This window comes from Lepidochelys kempii, chromosome 10 (genome assembly GCF_965140265.1).
Source record: "Lepidochelys kempii isolate rLepKem1 chromosome 10, rLepKem1.hap2, whole genome shotgun sequence".
Classification (NCBI taxonomy): domain Eukaryota; kingdom Metazoa; phylum Chordata; order Testudines; family Cheloniidae; genus Lepidochelys; species Lepidochelys kempii.
In genome coordinates, this window is record NC_133265.1 from 50,809,084 (window position 1) to 50,833,086 (window position 24,003).

Sequence of the window (24,003 nt, forward strand, 5' to 3'; positions counted from 1 at the left end):
CTCTCATTTAAAACTGTAAAATGTTTACACAGATGCTGCACGTGATTTTGCTCGCAGTTCCACTGGTGTAAATCCAAAGTGATGCCATTGAAGTCAGTTGAGTTAGTCTGGATTTACACTGGTGAACTGAGAGCAGAATTTGGCCTGCTGTGTTAACATGATGTTAGGAATTTTCTAGAAGACAATCTTTTCTTTTTTAATTTCATTACTTTTGATTAAATATTGGCTCTTTTTTTAATATGTTTAAAAATTTTACAGAGAAATTTATTTATTTCTACAACTTACCAGTTTTCCTCAGAGTGCACCAGGATCATTATTAAAATGGCATTTACTTATGCCACTTTGGGAAAGACATTATGTTTCCATAAGACCCTGCAGTTCACATTGCACAATTTTGCTGTTTCAAGAGAAACAATTGCTACAGTATTTATTTCCTTAAATGCATCAAAAAACTCTGTGTTTGGTTTATGGAGCCCAACTCAATATATGATAAATAAACATATTTATACCCTCTGTTCATTGGTGAAATCTAAATAAAATATGAAAAAAACCTCTCCTTTAAATAGCCTTACTTCCAAAATGTTCCAGCAGCCTTTATAACTCAGAAAAGGGGAATTGGTATACAGCACCACGAATCTGAAGCTCAACAGGAAAGTGTATAAGGAGCAGAGGCAAATGGTGACTCAAGAGAGGTTGGACTGCAAGCTCACTCTATGGGAAGGAGAGAGAGCAGCGCTAAAATGGGGAAGAAACAGCAAAGTAGAATCAATCCAAATTGACCATCCTGTTTTATTGGAGGAAATTATTTTGGGGCATGGATTATGGTATTTTACAATGCAATTCTCAGAAAATAGCTGAGAAAGTACATAAACATGTCTTAGGGACTGGAGATTTGGGGGCCCAATTCTCCTACTACAGGATAGGACTTACCACCTACTGACTTCATTAGCTGTTACTCATACCCTGCTGCAGGAGAACTGCATTTTTTGTTCTGGAGCAATCTCAGCTTCATCTGGCAATATCATATGCAGTCACTTGAGCACCAGTAAGCAACATCACTGAAACAAATCACTAAGGGGCATCAGTGTTTCCACAGGAGAAGCTCTAAACTGTTGTTTCTATGTGAGCTTAACAGAATACAGAAGAACTTCAGAGTTACGAACACCAGAGTTATGAACTGACCATTCAACCACACACCTCATTTGGAACCAGAAGTACACAATCAGGCAGCAGCAGAGACAAAAAAAAAAAAAAAAGCAAGTACGGTACTGTACTGCATTAAACGTAAATGACTAAAAAATAAAGGGAAAGCAGCATTTTTCTTTTGCATAGAAGAGTTTCAAAGCTGTATTAAGGCAATGTTCAGCTGTAAACTTTTGAAAGAGCCACCATAATGTTTTGTTCAGCATTACAAACATTTCAGAGCTATGAACAACTGCCATTCCTGAGGTGTTCGTAATTCTGTGGCTTTACTGTAAAAGTTTAAACCTAGTAGATAATTCACAGATGAAGACACCATTAGTTTTACCAGACATTGTTTCTGTATCATAAACCAATTGCCCTACTTCATGCAACCTACTTTCAAAAAACCACTGTGAGTGGTGTACGGTAGCTGGGTGAAGGCAGCTATATTCAATATGAATTGCAATGTTCTCCTTTTTCTGAGTGTGGTAGTACCTCAGGTTTCCCAACAGGAGATGTTGGGGCCATGTCCTTGTGACAATCTGTGGACTGTGGGAATAGCTGAAAGGGTCAGGCCTGCTTATACCACCTGGAGAGAATGCATACGTACAATAAGACAGGCAGGCCTCCTTGTACTCCAGGATTCTGCAGCTGCAGGGTTTTCACAGAACTGTGCTTTACAATCCAAGGTTTCATATAAAAAATGTTATTCTAGCCCTTTTGGTTGTGAAAAAACCTTACAAGTGTAACCAGATGCCTGATGTTTGCCTAGCTCTGCTGACAACCCAAACCAAAAGCTGTGGAGTGTCAACACCCCCAATCATCTCAACAGGGGCTAATGCTGAAACCTAACAATGACAGTATAAATGTCAATATTAACTATCAAATTCTTTCAATCATTTTAACAAAACCATTCAGTGTATCCCACAATCCCAAACCTCTTTCCCTGCCTTTCTGGGTCCCAAAAACCCTAAATGTCCCCTGTCCATGAACCAAAACCTTCAGTTTCTCCCCTTACATTCTCTCTAATGCAGTGAATGTTTTCAGTAAAAATTCTGCAGTACAATGGAGATCCAGGGACAGACTCAGGGCTTAATTTGTTCCAGGGCTTGGCAGCTTATAGCCCCAGCACCTCTAGGCTTGGCAGTTCATAGCCCCGGCACCTCTAGGCTTGCTGCATCAGTTATGAATGTAAAAAAAAAAAATTGCTTGAGCCCCGGCACCTCTTTCATTACAAATTAAGTACTGGACAGACTCCATCTGTTTTGCACCACTCTGGCAGTGTAAAGGAGACAGAGAGCTATACCCTAATAGGGCAGCAGAGAAGGAGAACCCCCAACAAAGCCTGACCAGACCCAGGGATCTGGCCTTGACAGCTTAAGAGCAGAATAAAATCAAATTAATTTAGTATAAAAAACAACACAAGCCGCCTCAGACTCTCCAGTCTGCCCCTCTAGAGCGGCACAGAAACTAGGGAGCCTTTCCTGCCGAATTCAGCTCCAGCCTCCCCCAGCATACACCGGTACACACAGCATGAAACTTGAGAACAGCGATATAGGCACCATAGCAAATATGTTCTCCATCTGATCCCATAGCCCCTGCACAGCCTGTCTATTCTGCCGTCCTGCCCCTGCACTCTACAGCCAGTCTCTACAGAGTCTATGTGCTCTATCCCATTGGCCCTAAAGCCCGTGCCGGTGCTAGCCCACCAGGGGCCCTAAGTAGGAATATTTTTGCCTTCTCTCCCCTCCCCAACACATACTAATAATTAAGGGCAGGGGGAGGGGCCTTAAGCCGCTCAGGGCCCTAAGCAATTGCTTAGTCCGTTTATGCCTAGCACCACCAGGTCTGCCTACGCCGGTCTCTGCTCACACACAAGACACCGCTCCTCACCTCTCTGCCTTCACATCAAACTGCTTCCTCCTTTCCCTCATGCTGCTGGGTGCCAACACAGGGGTGGGTCACTGAGAGCGCAGGAGAGTCTCTTTGCTCTCAGTTCTGGCACCTGGTGCCACCACAGCCCTCACTCCCAGCTAGCAGTTGCAGGGAAAGGCCTGCTCAGTCCCCCTAAGGCAGGGGTGGCCAACCTGAGCCTGAGAAGGAGCCAGAATTTACCAATGTACGTTGCCAAAGAGCCACAGTATTACGTCAGCAGCCCCCCCATCAGCTCTTCAGCCCTGCTCCCAGTCCCACTGATCAGTGCCTCCTCCTCCCTCCCCACACCTCTGGATCAGCTGTTTCGTGGCGTGCAGGAAGCTCTGGGAGGGAGGGGGAAGGAGCAAGGGCATGGCAGGCTCAGGGGAAGGGGTGGAGTGGGGACAGGGCCTGTGGCAGAGCCAGGAGTTAAGCAGTGAGCATCCCCCAGCACATTAGAAAGTTGGCGTCTGTAGCTCCAGCCCTGGAGTCGGTGCCTCTGACAAGGAGCCGCATATTAACTTCTGAAGAGACGCATGTTGCTCCGGAGCCACAGGTTGGCCACCCCTGCCCTAAGGGCTGAGCTGGAGCAAGCTCAGGGCAGATAGAATCTTCAGCAAACTTAAAAGCCAAACTAACAGTCACTACTGAGCATGTGCAAACTGCAATTTCACAGAGGTTTATAATTTGGCCGGATTTTGGTGGATTTTCGCAGGGATGGTACAAAGTATATCTCTGGCACCAGATGACTTCCCTGCTCCAAAAAATGAAGGCACTAGAGATTCTCGATTAAACAGCTGTAAGAATTTTTTTTATCATGGATAAAATAATGTACTTTTCCCTAATCTTCTTATCAGAAATGGCTGACTCATTTTTGCTGAAACTTTCACAAGTAATTCAGCTTGTGACAAGACCCAGCACAGAAAATTTCAGCCCAAACATTTAAAGTCTGGCAAAGTTTTAAACAGGGTGCTATAAGAGAATGTTAGGCAATGCTCCTAGTGTTGCCGGCACCCAGTGCCGAGAGGCTGAACAACAGCTTGAGTTGGTTTGTTACCCGGTGTGCTACACCCAATAATTACAACGGGGTGGAGAAGCAGAAAAGTTTATTTGAAGCTTTAAAAAGGTACAGGGAGATTTGAATTTCAAATCCTGTACAACAGAGCAGGAAGTTACACAGGCTTTTATACATTCTTTTATTTAGCATACTTATTTAATAGCAAGCTGCTTTAAGTATTCATATAGCCAGCCAATTCAGTTTTCAGCTAGTTTTCTGATTTTTTGTATTATTTGTTCAACTATACATAAAGCTGCTTTATTCAGCATTGTTTTTTTATATTTCCCCTGTTTGGCTTTGCTTAGTTTCCATTAGAGCTGGTCAGAAAATATTTCCTTCCCCTCTCCCTCACTCTCCCATGGAAAGTGTCAATAAAAAAAATTAATTTTAATTTATAATGGAAAATGTTGACATTTCATCAAAATATTTCCACTGACAATTGAAATAATCTGATTTAAACTGGCACTACAGTGCCTCATGCTCCCATTCTTCTCTATAGGTTGGGCTCGGTTTTTCTGGGGGTTGTTTTTTCAATGAAATACAGAAATTTTACACGGAAAGCAGACACCTCTCACAAAAATTTGTTTTGTCAAAAATTCTGTCAAAAAACAATTTCAATAGAAAAATTTTCAGCCAGTCCGTGCTCCCATCCTAGTGGGAAAAGTCTCTGCCCAGGAGACTTGGAAAGTGTTCCCTTTTCTTTTCAGAGCTACTTCTGCCTGGACTGACCAGGGCTGGTCCAAGAGCCCCTATTAGGGAATCAAATGTAACATTTTTATGAGATACTGCACACACATGACACAGCTCCTGATCAATCTGTTTGGGACTGTGGTGGCAAAAGGCAAACAAGCAAAATGAGCAAGAGCAGTGGACAACAGCTGAATGTTGGCTTGTTGCAAAGGTAGCACCAATATCATGGTGTGGGGCAGGAGAAGAATCCCGTTTCCCCTGACTCATAATCTGAGCTGGATAGGGCTTGGTTTCCAGAAGCATTTTTATAAAACACTTTGTTATGAAGAGTAAATGCCATGCAGTTCTGTGTAACTGCAGGTTCTGTGTTACTGCAGATATTTGTGGTTGGAGGAGCTTTTCCCCTGTCTGCCCAAACCCTTCTTCTACATAGTCCTGCAGTTGTCATAATCACATTTTTATATCACATCACTGTCTGTTACCATGAAAATAACCTTATTACTGATCTAGCTGATTTCATCATGAGCTCCAGCAGCTGGATGAGAAAGAAGATCTTGCTTTGGAATATAAATATCACTGGACATTTGCAACAGCAACAAGCCAAATTAAGGGAAAACACCTGAAGTTTAGTATGGTTTGTAGTTGCTATTAGACAAACACCCCTTGAGCTTCGGGGAATCTGGATTCCGATCTGAGCTTTAGCTCATGTCTAGCTGCTATAATTTATTTGTTTGTAGTGCAAAAGCTGCTCGTTAATTAAAATGAAGAGGAAGGTGGGTGGGGAGAAAAGCCCAGTCAGAAAATCCTAGAAAGGCTGAGAAACAAACACATCCACAAAGAGTTAAGCTGCAGGACCAAAAAGACTGAGATCCTACTGAAAAATCAAAGGGACATACAGCCCATTTCCTCCAGCCTAATAGAATTATACAAATTATCAGAAGAGCATGTGTCTGGGATGGATTGAATGATGCTCCGAGACAGATAAGCAGAGTAAATAAACTCCATGCTGAGAGCATAGAAAAAGGATTCCTTGACATTTGGCAGCGAACCAGCAAGATGGCAACTTGGGTGTATGCCTATGCTGCAATAAAAGACCCACAGCACAGCTGAGGCTGGCCCGGTGAGCTGATTCGAGCTCACAAGGCTTGGGCTGTAGGACTAAAAATGGCAGTGTAGACATTTGGGCTTGGGCTGGACTCCAGAACCCTGTGACGGGGGGAAGATCTCAGAGCCTGGGCCCAAGGATCTACACTGCTATTTTTAGCCCCACAACTTAAGCCCCATGAGCCCAAGTCAACCGACCTGGGCTCTGAGACGTGGTGCTGTGGGTTTTTTATTGCAATATAGACACACCCCCTCAAATAAAATCTTGGTGGCTTACATCAGCATACATCACCATTTCCGTGTTTTCAGTCCCCACTTCTTTAGGCAGCCTAATTGTCTTACAACATAGGGTGACTTGGCCAGAGTCATACAGGAAGTCAGTGGTACAGCAGGGAATTGAATTACAGTCTCCTGAGTCCCAGGCTAGGCCCTACCCACTGATCCATCTTGCCTCTACAAAGAGCCTTTTCTCAAATCCACATAGAAGGAAAAGCCAGTTGCAAGAATCCCCCAAAACACTTAACTCAGATATTTATGGGCATTTCTATTCCAAATTAGTTGGCTGTAAATCAGTGTGGTACTTTGCAGGGCACTTAGAATTCTCAGTACCTTAAAAGTGATCTGGAAAGGGAGTTCTTAAATTGGCCATGTACCCTTTTTTTGGTTTCATTATAACGTACGTAAGATGGCTTAGAAGGATTTTTTTTTTCTCTGATCGGTTTTTACTTTAGGGACATATCAGGCATGTAAAGAGACCTTCCCTGTCTTTGTTGGAGAACCTTTGGGAGGTCTCAGAGATGTTTATTCGTAAACTTCATTGGTAGGAATTGAGATTCATTCCAGGATGAATTGTCACAACCCACCAAAGAGAACATCACGGTGCTCCGGGGAGGTGTGGCATCTCTTTGAGAAGAGTCTTCACTGCCCCACAAGTCTACAGTCCCTAACATGTTTTAGGCTTTTCTTTAGGTGCATAAGGCATCTCAGACACTGGCCTTATATTTCTGGGTTATTTTAAGAATTCCTTCTACACAGCTTTAGCTCCAATCAATTTTTCAATTTATCCTAGAAATATGATCTTACACAGGCCCATTGGGTCAAATACATGCCTGGAATAATTTTACTGGGCCAAATGCTGTTCTTAGATATGTGTGTAAATATGGAATAAAGCCACTGACTTCAATCAATTTATCTGAGCATAAGCTTTCGTGAGCTACAGCTCACTTCATCGGATGCATCCAATGAAGTGAGCTGTAACTCACGAAAGCTTATGCTCAAATAAATTGGTTAGTCTCTAAGGTGTCACAAGTACTCCTTTTTTTTTTGCGAACACAGACTAACACAGCTGTTACTCTGAAAACTGACTTCAATGTAACTGAGATCAGAATCTGGACTACTCAAAACTGCCACGCTCAAGAGGAAAAAATCCTGAGTAGCTCACCACCCCCAAAAAATTCATAAGATTGGCCCCCCAAAATCATGTATTTTGTTTTGTTTTTTTTAAGGATTATACTGTGTTTTTTGGTCAGTCTTGATTTTTTAACACTCCTTTCCCATCCTCTGTATCTCTGAGTGACAGTTCATGCCCCCTATTCTACCATATGTATTGAGTAAGAGGATTTTGGCCCCTGCTACAGAAGCTCTTGCTGCCACATCTCCTGTCCCCTGCCCAGCAATTAATGCTGCCCCAAACTTCCAAATCAATACTGTGCAAAGCAACCCTGCATCAGTTCAGTGCCCACCAAGCCTCACCTCCGCTCCTCCTGGGGTTCTTCACCCCCATACCAAGTGTAAGGGGGCTGCAACAGGGCCCCATCTCTCACTTCCAGGCTAAGCGGGGCAGCCAAGGGGCTCTTCATCACCACCCCTTTATCCATTCTGCCTCTTTCTAAGCCAGGTGTTGCTCAGCCAAATTTAAAGAACCAGCCTGAGAAAGTCATGCAGGGGGAAAAGCTATGGTAAGAGCCCCGCCCCGCACGGAGGCGAACTGATAGTGACGAGGAAGGCACTCCATTGGTATGCTCCCGTTAGGGTGACCAGACGGGAAATGTGAAAAATCAGGACAGGAGGTGGGGGGTAATAGGAGCCTATATAAGAAAAAGACCCCAAAATGGGGACTGTCCCTATAAAATCGGGACATCTGGTCACCCTTGCTCCCCTCTCTGCCTGGAGAGAGAGTTCTTTGCTGGAGCAAGATCCTAGGCCTGAGAATTATTCCTGAAATTAAAAAGATAAGCTCTCAACAAACAAGCCCTTAAACATCATCCACCCCCAGCTGCTTTCCACCTCCCTATGACTAGAGGGGTGTTAATGGACCTCTTCACCTTGAATGGTGAAGGTGACACCTTGACATATGGGGGAACTACTTACACGAAACAATCGGTTCCACCTTGTATTTAGTTGTCACTTTCTGAGTTAGTTTCCCAGGCCTGAGGAAGAGCTCTGAGTAAGCTTGAAAGCTTGTTTTTCTCATGAAAAGAAGTTGGTCCAATAAAAGACATTACCTCACCCACCTTTTCTCTCTAATATCCTGGGACCAACACCGCTACTACAACACTGCATACAAAGAAAAACCCTGGCAATTAAAAAAAAAAAAAAATCAGTACATTTGATGCCTCATAGGAATTTGAAACAGTCTCCTGTTAAATTCCAAGGAGAGGCGCAAGTGAGCTTTTAAGCCACTATCCAGCCATTGCTAGAGATGGGCCTCAGCCAGAACGTCAAACCCAACCCCTCTCCCTCAATGTTGGGTTTCGGAGGAATCAGTCTGGAGTCACTGCATCCTCCCCTTCCCTTTTGAATTTGGTACCAACATTTAATTTTCCTGACCCAAGATGGCAGGACTCTGGCAAGCACAGCTGTTCTCTGGAGATTTCAGTGCTGTTGGACCCAAACTAGTTTAACCTCAAACCTGAGCTCTTGGCCTAACTGTGGTCACTATACCTTATGTCAATCTCTGGGCCCCAATCCTGCAAACACTTAAGCATGTGCTTAACTTTCCTACTGTGGGTTGTCCCATTGATTTCAAAGTAGGGGAGCAAGTCTACTACTGCCCTCACAGAGCACCCCCCCATCAGGAAGCTGAAAGTGAAGCTAAAGTAGATGAAATGCAACATCAGGATGAAGTAGTAAATACTTTCACACATGCCTACAGGATTGGGGCTCTCCTCACTACAAAGCCTCAAACAATTTTTATCTGTGTCAGTTAATTAACTGTGCACCTGAAGAAGAGCTCTGTGTAAGCTTGAAAGCTTGTCTCCCTCACCCACAGAAGTTGGTTCAATAAAAGATATTACTTCACCCACCTTCTGGTGGTTTTGGTCTCTTGGGCTCAGTTTACTGATAATTTGAGTGTCTCTAATGTCAATATCCATTTCAGCTCAGTTCAGTTATAAGATTTTTATTAATTAAACCTGTTCTAATGGCTTGGCACAAAGTTCCTATAAAGATTCATATCCTGTAAAGGAGCTGATTGGAAAAACTCTTAGCATTATCCAATTACTGGGCTCATTTATGCATCCACTAATGGCCTCTTGCCTACCCTTGTTGCCCGATGAATCGATGATTGCTTCTTGCCTACAGTAACTACATCTATTTGGTCTACGATTTATTTTGTGTTTCCAGTGCTCTCTGTTTATGACAATATGAACAGCTGAAAAGGGGGGCAGCACATCGTTGCTAATGGGATCTCCGTGGTGCAGAACTGTTCTTCAGGGTCCTGCAGTCTGCCTTATACAAGGATTTTATACATTGGAAGATTGGAGCTGTCTGTATTTCCCATGCCTGTGCAATCCTAGCAGCTGAGCTTGTCGCCAGCAGTCTCTGTTGATGACAGTAATTCATAACGCCATGGGGAGCACATTCGCTCTATTTCTAGCTGCTGCTGCTGTTTTCTTTTTCTTTAAAGGTGAGTGGTCCTTGAATTTTTTTTTTAAAGGAGGGGGTAGAAAGAGGATGGGTTATGGCTTTGTACAATTGTTTTTAATTGGTCTGGACTTAGGTTCAGCACTAATAAGTGGCATGCTGCAGGATTCGTATGAATCCCAGCTTCTTTTGTTAAACAATTTTAAAATCTCACCTTATGAACTCGTAACAAATAGCAGCCCTGATTTGGCATGCCAAATGGGTCCCATGATCCCACAAAGCCATTTAAACTTTAATCAAAAACTTCAATGTGGTTTTAAGGTTTAGCTCACTGTGGATACGTGCTCTAATGTGCTGGGGCATCAGCAGAAATAGGTGATGCCAAACAGCTGCTTGAGATAGCCTTAGAGGTGGCTCTGAACAGTGCACCTTATCTCAGCAAGAAGGAGATCTTTGTTCTGCAATTACTGGTGCTCTGAGATGACAGCAACTTTAACCAGAATGTTGAAACACTGGTTTATATATACGTAGTTATTGTCTACAATGTGATGGATGCTGGATGAGTGGTAAACACAGAGATTTAATTCACATGTTATGGAAATGTAAGTTGGTCAACAGCATTTGGGAAGGAGCTGGCAAAAGGCTGAATATGAATCTTAAAACCCACCTACATAAAGGACTCAGGCATATTTAATCCAGGGGACTCCTGACTTGCTAATAATTATAGGTGAGATATCACTAAATGATTAAAGCAAGTCTACTGGCTAAAAAGTTAATTTTCCAGAAATAGGAAAGTATAAAGTTATCTATTTTAATCTGGTGTGTTGGTTTGAGTGACTTTACTACCCTTGAAAAAAATAGCCTTCAAAATGAGTAAAGAGTGGGGATTTTTAACTGTATGTGGTCTGACATTGTGCCAGTCTCAGACTGGATGTCAGCAGAACTTCCAGAATAGGTCGGAAGATAGATATTTTGTTTGTGAATCTTTATAGATCAGTTATTGTGCAGATGAGTACTTCTGCTGCCCTTCTGTTTGCTGGAAAATACTAACCTAGTAGGACTGGGGAAAAAAACCTCTCAAACATATCCTAGCAACTGCATGTAAATCTATATGCAGTCATGCTGTCATATTTTAAAAGATCAACAGACTCTGTGTAGCTATTCCAGATTTACACAAGTGTTTCTGAAAGCAGAATTTAGCCTTAACTGTTAGTTTGTCTCACCAGCCATGTTGAAATATAAAATTATCCATAAATGGAGAAGAGATCTAATTTTTTTTTAATAAAAGGATTTTGGCATATCACATCCAAGTACCAGTAGAGAGTCTCTTTAGGACAAGGCCACTAAATTCCAGGCAGGATCTGCCTCCTACAGTGTTTATCTGTTGCCTATGAGAATGGAAGCATAGTTTAGGGGACAGAAGATTCCCAGTTGTGCTTTGAGACCTTCAGTTTATAGCCATAAGATACCACAGATAGCAAAACCAGCATCAGAAAGGGACAATTGTAAATAGAATGTACTACCTATTACCAGCAGGACAGTGGGGTGGGAGGAGGTATTGTTTCATGGTCTCTGTGTGTATATAATGTCTTCTGCAGTTTCCACGGTATGCATCCGATGAAGTGAGCTGTAGCTCACGAAAGCTCATGCTCAAATAAATTGGTTAGTCTCTAAGGTGCCACAAGTACTCCTTTTCTTTTTGCGAAGACAGACTAACATGGCTGTTACTCTGATACCTTTGAAATAGTGAATCAATTTTTAATCCTTGTTTCCTTATTTATAATGAGCAAGCTGTTAGCATCATTGCAACCATCCTATAATGAGCCTCAGTCTCCTGGGACAGTAAAATTTCCCAGGAGCTGGTCATATTAGAAAGTGTAGTTTTAGCTCCTCATGGGCTTAAGTTTGTAAGAAACATTTTTTTCTCTGACCTTGCTCAACCCCAACTCCTTTTTGTAGTGTTGAGGGACAAGGTGAGCCAGGGAAAAGGGCTTTTTCAGCTCCAGTTTCTATGATTTTATTAAATTATCCTTTAAACTCCATTTGCAGAGACATATGAAAATCTCCATCTACCATTACATTTTATTCTTCTATTTTCATCCTAAATGAATGCCAAATTAACATCATGAAGATTTAATGTCTGGTTATTTAATTTTCAAAGGAAATAGCATTTGGCCACAAGAAGCTTCGTGGGTTGTTTCAAAACCAGAAGCCAACATAATCTCTTTTCAGGTTGCAGTTGTTCAGAAGCAGAGCACAGACTGTTTGCAGCCTTGTTTGCTAACTACAGTCAGTTTATCAGACCAGTGGAGAATGTGTCAGACCCTGCCATCATTCAGTTTGAGGTATCCATGTCACAGCTGGTGAAGGTGGTGAGTACAGGCTTCTTTCAGAACCTAGTAAGTATTACATTATTAGCCCAAAGAAAGGCCCACTCCTTTTTCAACATGGCTGTGTTTTTCAGGATGAAGTGAACCAGATAATGGAGACCAAGTTGTGGCTGAAACATGTGAGTAAATATAATCCCAGCACTGATAATATCAGCTCAGTTAATTTTTCTTTTAATGTCAATATGTAAGGTTTCTTGCTGTGTCCTCCACCGCAATTTGCGAAGCAAAATGTTATATTGACCATCCTTTGCGTAATGCTCATTAATATCAACATTTAGCTAACTACTATAAAAGTGACATTGCACGTTACATTTATATACTACTTTTCATCCAGACATTTCAAAGCACTGGAGCTAGGTGGGAAAGCATTATTATTGCAATATTATAGTTGGGTGAACTGAACAAAAAGGTTAAATGATTTTGCCAAAAAACAGAATCCAGATCTGCTGCCTCCATGCTGTCACCATTCAACTACACTGGGTTCTTCCCTGTAACCATTAGGTCCCATGCTAGGAGTTCCAAGGTCTAACCATTTGGTTATCCTGAATCCCCATTTTTCCATTCAATCTCTTTAATGAAAAATGTAAACTGCTAACATTAAAGATTTGTAAATAGGAATATTTAGGTCAAAAGCAAGGAATACCAGCTAAATCTTTTGCTCAAATACATCTGTTAGTCGATAAGGTACCACAGGACTCTGCCGCTTTTACAGCTAGATAAACTGACCTAGGAATATTTTGGGAGGAACAGAGGAGGAAAATGGTAAACATTTTGCTAAATACAAACTGTTTCTACTACGTAAGTGTGACTATTATGTAAAGTAAATAAAACGTCCTTTCAGTCATGAAAAACAGCACAACAGAAAAATGCCTCAGCATAAGTAAACAAAAACTTAAATAAGCCAATGCTCAAAGATGCTGGGACATTCTTCCTAGCCAGCATTTGTATAGATTTGACTTGCATTTAAGAAAAGGAAAGATCACAGCATCAGAGGTGCTGGCCTGGTAGGGTACTATGCTGCTTTGGTGCAGAGATTTGGGTTGGCCACACTTACCTTAATCCATTGCTGACACCTAGTGGCTGGCTATTTATTTGCATTGAATGATTATGCAGCCTCCTGTGATAAAACCCACTGGAGCAGCACAGGAGGCCTAGGAAACTCTGTGAAGCTCATCTTGTGGAGCATAATTATACCGGCTACAGCCAGTCACAGTGCAGACACTGTGCAAGTTTCCCCCTGCATGTCTGCTAGTGCACTTTAGTTCTGTGAGGCCTCTGCAAGCCTAGCTTGGAATTCTTCTCACTATAATCTTTGTTGAACTGGTCTACAGGTTATTGTTATGGGTAGAGTCGGATTAATGCAGGGGCTTTAGGGGCCGCAGCCCAGGGCCTCGGGCTAATGGGGACCCCACAGGCCGGATGCGGCCTGCTGCTGCTTTTAATCTGGCTCACAGCAAGTCTCTGAGCCACAGGCTGGACGCTGGTCCCCGAGCCTTGGCACCCCCGCCCGGGGCTAGAGCCGCGAGCGCTGGCTGGCCGATGTGCCCCTGTGGCCCCTAGGTGAGGGGAGTTCAGGGAACCTCTGCGCGCTGCCCCCAGCACCAGCTCCACAGCTCCCATTGGCCAGGTACTGTGGCCAATGGGAGCTGGGGGGCAGTGCCTGCGGTGCCTGTTGGCACAGGCAGTGTGCACCACACAGAGCGGCCTGGCTCCTCTGCCTTGGGAGTAGATGTGCCGGCCACCTCGGGGAGCAGAGCAGCGCGGAGCCAGGGCAGGCAGGGATCCTGCCTTAGCCCTGCTGCACCACCAACCAGGAGCCTGCATCCCCTCCTGCACCCCAACCCCCTACCCCAGCCTGGAGCCCCCTCCTGCACCCAACCTCCCTCCCAGACCCCGCACCTCCACCTGCACCCCACCCCCCTGTCCCATCCCTGGCCCCACCCCAGAGCCCACCCCCCCAGCTGGAGCTGCATCCCCTCCTGTATCCCAATCCCCCGCCCCCACTTCCCCACTCCAAACCCCCAGGAGCCCAACAAAACCCAATAGCCCCTGGCCCACAGGAGAGTTAATCCAGCCCTGGTTATGGGCTGTGAACAAAATGCCTGTTGGAGACCAATATGGAACCAAACCCAAGGCCAGGTTGTGCTTGGCCTTTGGACAGGGGCAGAGGGAAATGAGGAAAGAAAGGATCCTTCCCCACCCCCTTTCTTGTATCTCCCATGAGAGTCCAGGCACACTTACAGTTCCTGGGCTTTGAAGATATTTACTTCAATGGGAGTTAGAGTCAAATCCTGCCTGAGCACCTGCATGACCTGCACAAGGTCACACAGCAAGTCAGTGGCAGAATTAGGAATAGAATTCCCAGTACAATATTATTATGCAAGGTTAAAAGCACTACAACCACCTAATATAGGAGACTGCTAAGAATAATCTCTGCCAGTCCTAAGGGTTTTTTAGTGCCCTGAATTGTAGAATACCGTCTCTCAGGGAGTAGCGGTACTGTAGAACATGTGCTGATTAAGGTGTTAACTACCGTTGGTCATACTGTTCAGAAATATGTCAGGCACACGATGAATCAATTAAATCGGTCATTAACTACAGTATTAACCTTTCCAAACTGAAAACACAGACCCATTAACGATATCCTTTATCCAGAAGGATCCCAAACATACTAACTCTATAGACCTATCTATACCCAAGAATTACCTCACCCACAACTGAAATGCAGCCACCCCTGGAATGGAACATGGTAATAGCTTAACACCATACAGCGACACCACAGTACAGGACAAAAAACACAGAATATCTGACCCAGTTGGAACTACATGGAACTTTATGTAGAGACAATGTACGTACCTATCCGGGGCCTTGTCCCGGACAATAGCATTAACACCCTGACTCTGAAAAAGAACCATGGCATTTTAATGACCAAATTGACCAAGATTTTAGTTTTTGAGTCTCACCAAAACAATGATATCTGCCACACTCCTTAACATATGCTGGATTCTTTGTTCAATACTGACTCGTTTTGTAGTATGCAGTGTTGCAGTAGCTGTGTTGCTCCTAGAATATTGGAGACACAAGGTAGGCGAGGTCATATCTTTTATTGGACCACTTCTGTTGGTGAGAGACAAGCTTTTGAACTTACACAGAGCTCTTCTTCAGCTCTGGGAAACTTACTCAGACTATATCTACAGTATCACTTTTGTTGGTAAGACTTATGTCACTCAGGTGTGAAAAAACACTCCCCTGACTGACATATGTTTCACCGACAGCAGCACAGGTGTGGACAGCGTTATGTCGGTGAGAGAGCATTCCCCACCCACATAGCTACTGCCGCTTTTTGGGGGGGATTTAATTATGCCAACCGGAGAGCTCTCTCCTGCTGGCATAGAGCAGCTATACGGGAGACCTTATGGCGGCACACCACTGCAAGGTCTGTAATGTGGCTATGTCCACACTGCGCACCTTACAGTGGCACAGCTGTGCTGCTGCAAGGTATACAGGGTGGCCACTCTTTGTCAGCAGGCGAGAACTCTCCTGCCAGCAAAATAAAGTTACCCCCAATGAGACGCTCTCCCACCGACAAAGCAGTGTCCACACCGGCGCTTTTGTCAGTTGGGGGGTGAGGGGATGGAGTTTCACAGCCCTGATGACAAAAGTTTTACCAATGGAAGTGCAGTGTAGACATAGCCTTAGTTTCCCAGAGCTGAAGAAGAGCTCTGTGTAAACTTGAAAGCTTCTCTCTCCAAAACAGAAGTTGGTCCAATAAAAGATATTACTTCACCACATTGTGACTCAGAGGGAACTGTGTCACCTATTGAATTATCATCACTGTTTCTGATAGTACTTTGGCATTCCTTTGATATCTCCTATTCAAGCATTAACCAAGCCCTACCCTCCTGTGCTGCCTTAGCTGGCGGGATCTGGCGTAGAGCTAGTTTACAATCTCAGAAATCTCTCTGGTTGCTCTAGAGATATTGTAAGATTGCTTTACCTTATGAGTGGTGATCATAGCATGAAAATATCAGGAGCAATTACATTCTAATATAATGGGGCTGAGAGGAAGAGGAGGCAGCCTGGTCTAGTGTAAAGGGAACTAGGATTGGGCATTAGGAGACCTGAGATGTATTCCTAGTTCTGCAACTCATCTGCTGTGTGACTTTGGTCAAATCACTTTACCTAATTGGGACTGTTTCCCATGTCACCCTTGGTCCATCTTGTCTATTTAAAATGTATGCTCTTTGGGGTAGGAGCTTTCTCTTGCATGTATACAGCACCTGGCACAATGGGTTCCCAATGTATGTGCTAATGAATACAAATAAATAACATGGTCTTAAAAGATGATACATCTAGTCATTAGAGATTCTGAAAAAACAAACACCAACTTTATAAAAGTGCATTACAGCACTTTGTTTTAATGGAAAGAAGGGGCAGTAGTCCACAATTTGAGATGGGTCTTTTTGTAATTCTAATGAAGTTTGGTTTCTTCTGTGATTAGATCTGGAATGATTACAAACTTAAGTGGAATCCAGAGGAATATGGAGGTGTTGAGTTTATTCGAGTTCCAGCCGATAGGATCTGGAAGCCAGACATTGTCTTATATAACAAGTAAGACTATGCCATATCAAGTGCCTTTACTCTTAATTTGTTTTGGTTTTGTATCATGCATTTTAAAAAAAATTGAGCATTCCCATGACTATTACAAAAGACTTAAGATTTTGATCAAACCTGGGTAGCAATACACAGCGACTACGGTATATATTGCAAACTGTTACTTCTCTAGTAGAACTACCCCCCAATCACTGCTTCTGTTGAACATCAATACTTTTGGAGTCTGTTGAGCTAATAAGTATTAAAAATTGAAAACACACACATTTTAATAAGAGAAACAGACAGGAAACTTTAGACTCTGCATCCCTGTGCTCCTTCTACTCCCCACTCTTTCTATAATTGTTTTTGGAACTATATGCAAGGCTGGCAGTAAGAAGGAGCAGATAGTTCTGCCACACAACTTTCCTCTCATTTACAGATTAGAAACTCTTCAGTAGTTCAGACCTTTCATTGAAACGGAGTATTAGATCCAGACATTTTTGCAGTTAAAATTGTTACCCATCTGACATCAACACAGCATTAAATATAACTATATAAAAGCCCCAGGGTTGGTACACACTTAGGACTTTTGCTTCCAACACGTCAATAGGAGACCAAATGTGTTACTGAGATGATACGTTGGCTATACACTATGTAAGGAAGCTGGCCTCAGTGAAACATGCTTGAAATACTCTCCAATACAGGAGCTCCCAAACTGTGGTCTGTACAGCACATGCTGGTAGGTCCATGAAGAGCTGGCTGGTCATGTGGTGCTGGCTTCTTCTCTTCTACAGTTTTCTAATCACATAAATAGCTAAAAATGCTTTCCCAGTCTTACTTTTCCATGTAAACAACAGCTGAAATTGCCCCAGGGATGTTATGTGATTGTGAACAGGGTGGAGAGATGGCCCTGCTCTGATCCATGCATCCACAGTGACAAGCTGCGGCAGGAGCCCTGAATTCCTGCTTTCTTAGAGGAGTGATACTGCAAGGTACTGTGGGGATGGAGAGGAGAGAGAGAGTGAACCAAGTACAGTAAGGAAGATCAGCTTGTCCATCACTTTGTTCTGACACAAAAGAGCTCAAGTCTGCTGCCTTGGGTATGGATCACATTTAGCCAGGTTACAGGAGTAGAAAATACTACCATCTTGATCTTCAGCAGTTGTAAGTCCATGTAGCTCCACTGATGACAATGGAACTACACTTATTTACATCAGCCATGGATCTAGTACTACACATGCAATTTAGCACAATTAACATTATTGCTGGAATGCTGAAGTGTGCATTTGCTCACTTACAGTGCATGAATCCAGAGTCACTGTATATACATAAGCCTATGTTCTTAACCTTTTCTTATATGAAAGTGATTTGATTAGTTAAAATGCCTATCTTTTTTTTCCCCACCCTGGTTTATTTTTTACAGTGCAGTTGGGAACTTCCAAGTTGATGACAAGACAAAGGCCTTTTTGAAATACACAGGAGAAGTGACCTGGATACCTCCAGCTATTTTTAAAAGTTCATGTAAAATAGATGTGACCTACTTTCCATTTGACTATCAAAACTGCACCATGAAGTTTGGTTCCTGGTCTTATGATAAAGTTAAAATTGACTTAGTTTTAATTGGCTCTACAATGAACCTCCAAGACTACTGGGAGAGTGGAGAATGGGTTATTATTAAAGCTCCTGGATATAAACATGACATTAAGTACAACTGTTGTGAAGAGGTATATCCAGATATCACCTATTCTCTTTATATTAGGCGCCTGCCTTTATTTTATACTATCAACATGATTATCCCATGTCTGTTGATTTCTTTCTTAACTGTTTTGGTGTTCTACTTGCCTTCAGACTGTGGTGAGAAGGTGACACTATGCATATCAGTCCTTTTATCCTTAACTGTATTTCTCCTAGTGATCACAGAGACCATCCCCTCTACCTCTTTGGTGATCCCACTTATTGGAGAATACCTCCTCTTCACCATGATATTTGTAACTCTTTCCATTGTCATTACTGTGTTTGTACTTAATGTGCATTATAGAACACCCAAGACACACACAATGCCCGAGTGGGTGAAGACCATTTTCTTGAACTTACTTCCCAAGATCATGTTTATGACCAGGCCTGCCCGCGATAGAGAGAAGAATCAGAAGCCAAAGCCACTTTACAGTGCTGAGCTCTCAGACTTAAATTGCTTCAGCAGCTCTGAAACCAAATGCTGCAAAGATGGCTTCATATGTCAAGATATAACATGCAGCTGTTGTTGGTGTCAACGAATAAAGTTTTCTGACTTCAGTGGCAATCTTACAAGGAGTACAAGCTATGAATCGGTAGATGCTCCACTTTCGTTTTCAGTTTTGTCACCAGAAATGAGAGATGCAATTGAAAGTGTCAAATACATTGCAGAGAATATGAAAATGCAGAATGAAGCCAAAGAGGTAAGAACAACTTTCAGCATTAGTTACTGAGGTTACAGGCATTATTTACCATGAGTGTCAGAGTGTGGTTTTTTGTAGGAGTAAACATCCCAGCTGCCTTTCATAAAAACATTGCAGAACAATTCACAATTTCTTGATACAAATAACCCACATTGATTCATGGCCCCATACACCTGTAATGTAAACAATCAGTGGATTGAAATTCATATTGGGGAAACACAGTGTTGCACTGAACTCCTTTTACTGCCAATGCCAACCCATCTGCTAAAGTGGAATCTATTACATTAACTCTTTTGGAGGGAGTAACAAGCACAAGATTTGCAGTCAGAATGAGAGCTTGGGAAATCCTAGCACCGCAGTTAGCTCACTGTGTGCCCTTGGGCAAGTCACCACTGCCGTAAAATGAATATTTACTTACCTGTAGTGAGGCTTTCCCTGATAATAATTCTCATGCTGAACTGCTTCTGTGGATAAATACAGAGCAGCGAAGTTCAGGGCTCTCAATTCGGCATTTTTCTTAAGTGCTAAATTCACACAATTTTTCTGTTTCAAAAGCCAGGAGAGCTTCTGATGGTTATCACTACTTCTCAGTCATACAGAGAGCAGATACAAGTAACTCATATGCAGCAACTCTATCATTATCTTTACCACCTGTAGGTCATGTTCAGCAAAGCACTCAAGCACCTGCTTAAATTAAGTTTGGGCCTAAGTATTTTGTTGAATCTGGGCCTTATTCAGGATTCGTGTGTTCTATAAGCTCTTTTGATCTCCCTCAGCTTTAAGAATTATGGTTCTTTTCTGGAAAAATCTATTTTCTACATCAAAAGTAAAATGCATTGTTCTTATTTTTTCATAATAGCATTCAAGAATGAAGTATGCACATATGCTGTGTTCATCTAGGAAAGTTGAAGTAAAGATTGAAATTTATTAAGCTTAGCTTTACTTAGGATACTTATTTAACATTTATTTCCAACATTAACTTAAGATTATGCATTATTTCAAAGCCATCAACATAATCATTCAATGTAAAAACCACTCCTGCTGGAAAGCTTTTTTTCCCAGTCTTGATACAGTATATGAAGGAGAAAAGTTTTTACATCATACATAAGCATCTTGCTTTCTAATACAGTATTAAAAACTATAAGAAATGTCAAGAGAAGCTTTTAAAGTCATTGACAGATTAATTAAGTTGCATCCGCCCATGCACTTACCACTTCAACAGGAATGGTGCGTTTCAATAGGACTTAGATACGTAGGTGCCCAAGTGACTTTTGAAAGAGCTCCCTCTATAAAGTCTCTTTCACCTTCAAATTTCTGTCCCCATGGAAGAGGGGCCATATGTCCCCTGTGTGTTTAGTGAAAGGGACATTTCTATTATCTTAAAATAGTGTTACGAAGTTGGAATTAATTTAGAAAGATAGCTTCTTCAACTCATGCAAAGCAAGTTTCAGCCATAATGAATCAAACCATTTAGGGGCCGAAGAGATAGTAAGTTAATTCTGCACTGTTTTTGGCCTGAATGTTTTTGGATGAATGATGGATGAATTTCTGCTGCCTCAAAAGCCAGGTTCGAAGTTGTGGTCTTATGAAAGAGGAAACATTCTGTACATGGAGGAGCTCCCATGTACATTTTTGCTGAACACAGAAAGGAGTTCTGATATTACCAACCAATTTAATGATTAGTAAACTTTACCTTTATCAGAACATGCCTGCTTCCTGTCTTATTTGTCTGTGTTTATATTTTTCAGATTCAGGATGATTGGAAGTATGTTGCCATGGTAATTGATCGCATTTTTCTCTGGGTTTTTATTCTGGTATGTATTCTAGGAACAGCGGGATTGTTTTTACAACCATTGATGGCTGGAGATGAAATGTAGGAATTCAAAATACTCTGTTGTAAAAGAAAGTTGTTTGCTGACCAAACATTTTATGCTCTTTTTTGTTACTTTAGCTGCTTCTGTATATACTGCTTTATTAGTAGAATAAAAGATGTCTGTAGACTCATTAAGCTTCACCCAGCAAAGCTTCATTATAAATGTGAAAAGCTTTAACTGATTTTAAAATGTAATGACAGCCAATCTGAAGGTAATATTCTCCAGACTATTGCCAGATATCCCTTACAAGAGCTGGGGAAAAGGAAGGTAGTGTATAAAAATTCACAGAAGTGTTTGTTAAAAAGTATTTATGATATAGACATGTCCAACAGAAATTGGAAATCACAGCATTTCCACAGGAATGTTTAGAGGACTGTCAAAAGGCTGAAGAATTTAGGTTACCTGACCTACTTCCAACACTCATGTCCAGTGCTATATCCTCCAGGATGCGACATGCTTCAGTACAATTCTTCTGGGAGCAAGATCACAACTAGTGCCATAAAGCCACTCCAGTATATAGCCATTTAGAAACTGTAGCTCTTGAATTGCTGTACTAATATGCAACTTGTTGGTATATGATGTACCCATTATTATGCCGGGTTTTGAGGGGAACAAGTAGTGGGTAAGTTACTTTAGAACAAGGGGAAACTCATTTATAGCTGGATATTATGTTAAGGTAGCAAAGTGGCCATTGCATGATTCTGCTCACCTCCCATTTTGGAAACAGAACAAAAGCGCTAGCAAAATGTCAAGTTATTCAGACCTAATAATATCATTACACGCGCGCGTGCACACACACACACACAGCTCACATGAAGGAATTAAGATATTACAGGATAATTTTGTTTCACATGCTATAGACAAGTACTTAAATAAAAGGTAGGTAGATATAAAATTTTCCTGAAAAGTGTAGTAGAACTGCTTCTCATACATACATCCCATATGTTTTTACCAGTAACCATAGAGATACTTAAACAGGAGCATGAATATAAATATAGTACACTAAAAGGGTCGGGGAAGGCGCTTGGTAAAAATGTGAATTGTTCTCTCTGTGCAAAATGGGAAATTTCATGGAAATGGGGAAGTAGTTATATAAAATTTTTGAAAAAATAAACAGAATTATGTAGTTTCAAAACGTATTTGTTATTCTGGTTGCATGACACTCTGTGTAGAGTAACATTAACTACTGTTTGGTGCACTCAGACCCCCAGTAATTCACAGAAGCACAGACCCAGGAGTAGGGGATCTATTAGAAATTATTTGGTTTTAAAACGCTTAGAGCAGCAATTTGAGGATGAACTGTAGAGCCCAATAATTGTGGTGTGAGTGATTTTGTCTTTATGTAATACATAAAAATTATGGAAGTGATTGAAAGCTTTTCTCCATTTTACAAAAAATGTTACTTAAATCAGGATCGGGGCCCTGTTGTATTAGAACCTGACAATCAGCTCAACTGTAAATACAGCATAATTTTCATTTTTGTATTGAAGCAAGAGGGGAAATAAACATTAGCAGCAAGGAGGTTAGAACCAGGTATCCAGTCCATACTGTTGCTCTCATTTTCATACAACGTGACTACAGTAACTAAACAATGTGCGCACTGCAACTGTAAGCAGAAGCAATGAAGAAAATATGAATGTGAGAGGAGATCCAAAACATGTTCTGTGTCACCACTCACAGGCAATGGACTAGGGTGCTGATGCACCTTAATTCTAGGAAAGATAAAAGTCGAGTCATACCACAGGTCAAATCAGATACCTTATTAGACGTCTACTTTTGAAATGAACTGTAACAACAAAGTAAGACAAGTTAATGTCTGATTACATGTAACTATATACACAAAGGAGATAAGTTAGAATCTTTTCAATCACATGTACCTGTAAATTGAAGGCCAGAAAATGGCAATGTGCATTTTTTTCTCCTGTTTGTGAGTATAATTATATACTCTGTACAACCTAGAAAGTTACTCCACAGATTAAATGTGTTGTGAAGTAACAAGCAACTATATTGAAAATGTTCAAAAAATAACTTTTATAAATACTAAATATGAAGTAATTCCAACCAGTATGAAAGTCAGCATGACACCAGATCCAAATTGAAACAAAAAGAGAAATATCTAATTCCCCAACACTGCAGCCACTACCATATACCATTATCAAAGGACAGAATGTTGTAATTTTCACAAAAGAAACACCTTATTAATACCTCTCTGCAATTTACATGAAACTCTTCACAATAGCTATCAAGGTTCCTTCCCCACTCTGAACTCTAGGGTACAGATGCGGGGACCTGCATTAAAACCCCCTAAGCTTATTTTTACCAGCTTAGATTAAAACTTCCCCAAGGTACAAACTATTTTACCTTTTGCCCTTGGACTTTATTGCTGCCACCACCAAGCATCTAACCAATATATAACAGGGAAAGAGCCGCTTGGAAACATCTTTCCCCCCAAAAATCCTCCCCAAACCCTACACCCCCTTTCCTGGGGAAGGCTTGATAAAAAGCCTCATCAATTTGCATAAGTGAACACAGACCCAAACCCTTGGATCTTAACAATGAAAAAGCAATCAGGTTCTTAAAATAAGAATTTTAATTGAAGAAAAAATAAAAGAATCACCTCTGTAAAATCAGGATGGTAAATACCTTACAGGGTAATCAGATTCAAAACATAGAGAATCCCTCTAGGCAAAACCTTAAGTTACAGAAAGACACAAAAACAGGAATCTACATTCCATTCAGCACAGCTTATTTTATCAGCTATTTAAACAAAACAGAATCTAAGGCATATCTAGCTAGATTACTTACTAAGTTCTAAGACTCTGTTCCTGGCAAAACAACACACAGACAGAATAAACCTTTGTTTCTCCCCCCTCCAGCTTTGAAAGTATCTTGTCTCCTCA

At 41.7% G+C, this 24,003-nt stretch overlaps 1 protein-coding gene across 1 annotated transcript; it reads left to right on the forward strand.

Moving 5' to 3' along the window:
- Positions 1–9,775: 9,775 nt before the first annotated feature.
- CHRNA3 (cholinergic receptor nicotinic alpha 3 subunit) lies at positions 9,776–22,279 on the forward strand. The gene is made up of 6 exons (XM_073361466.1): positions 9,776–9,854; positions 12,044–12,183; positions 12,276–12,320; positions 16,703–16,812; positions 18,218–19,229; positions 20,978–22,279. The coding sequence occupies exons 1-6, from the start codon at positions 9,776–9,778 to the stop codon at positions 21,104–21,106; spliced, it is 1,515 nt and encodes a 504-aa protein (XP_073217567.1). The 3' UTR covers positions 21,107–22,279.
- Positions 22,280–24,003: the final 1,724 nt, after the last annotated feature.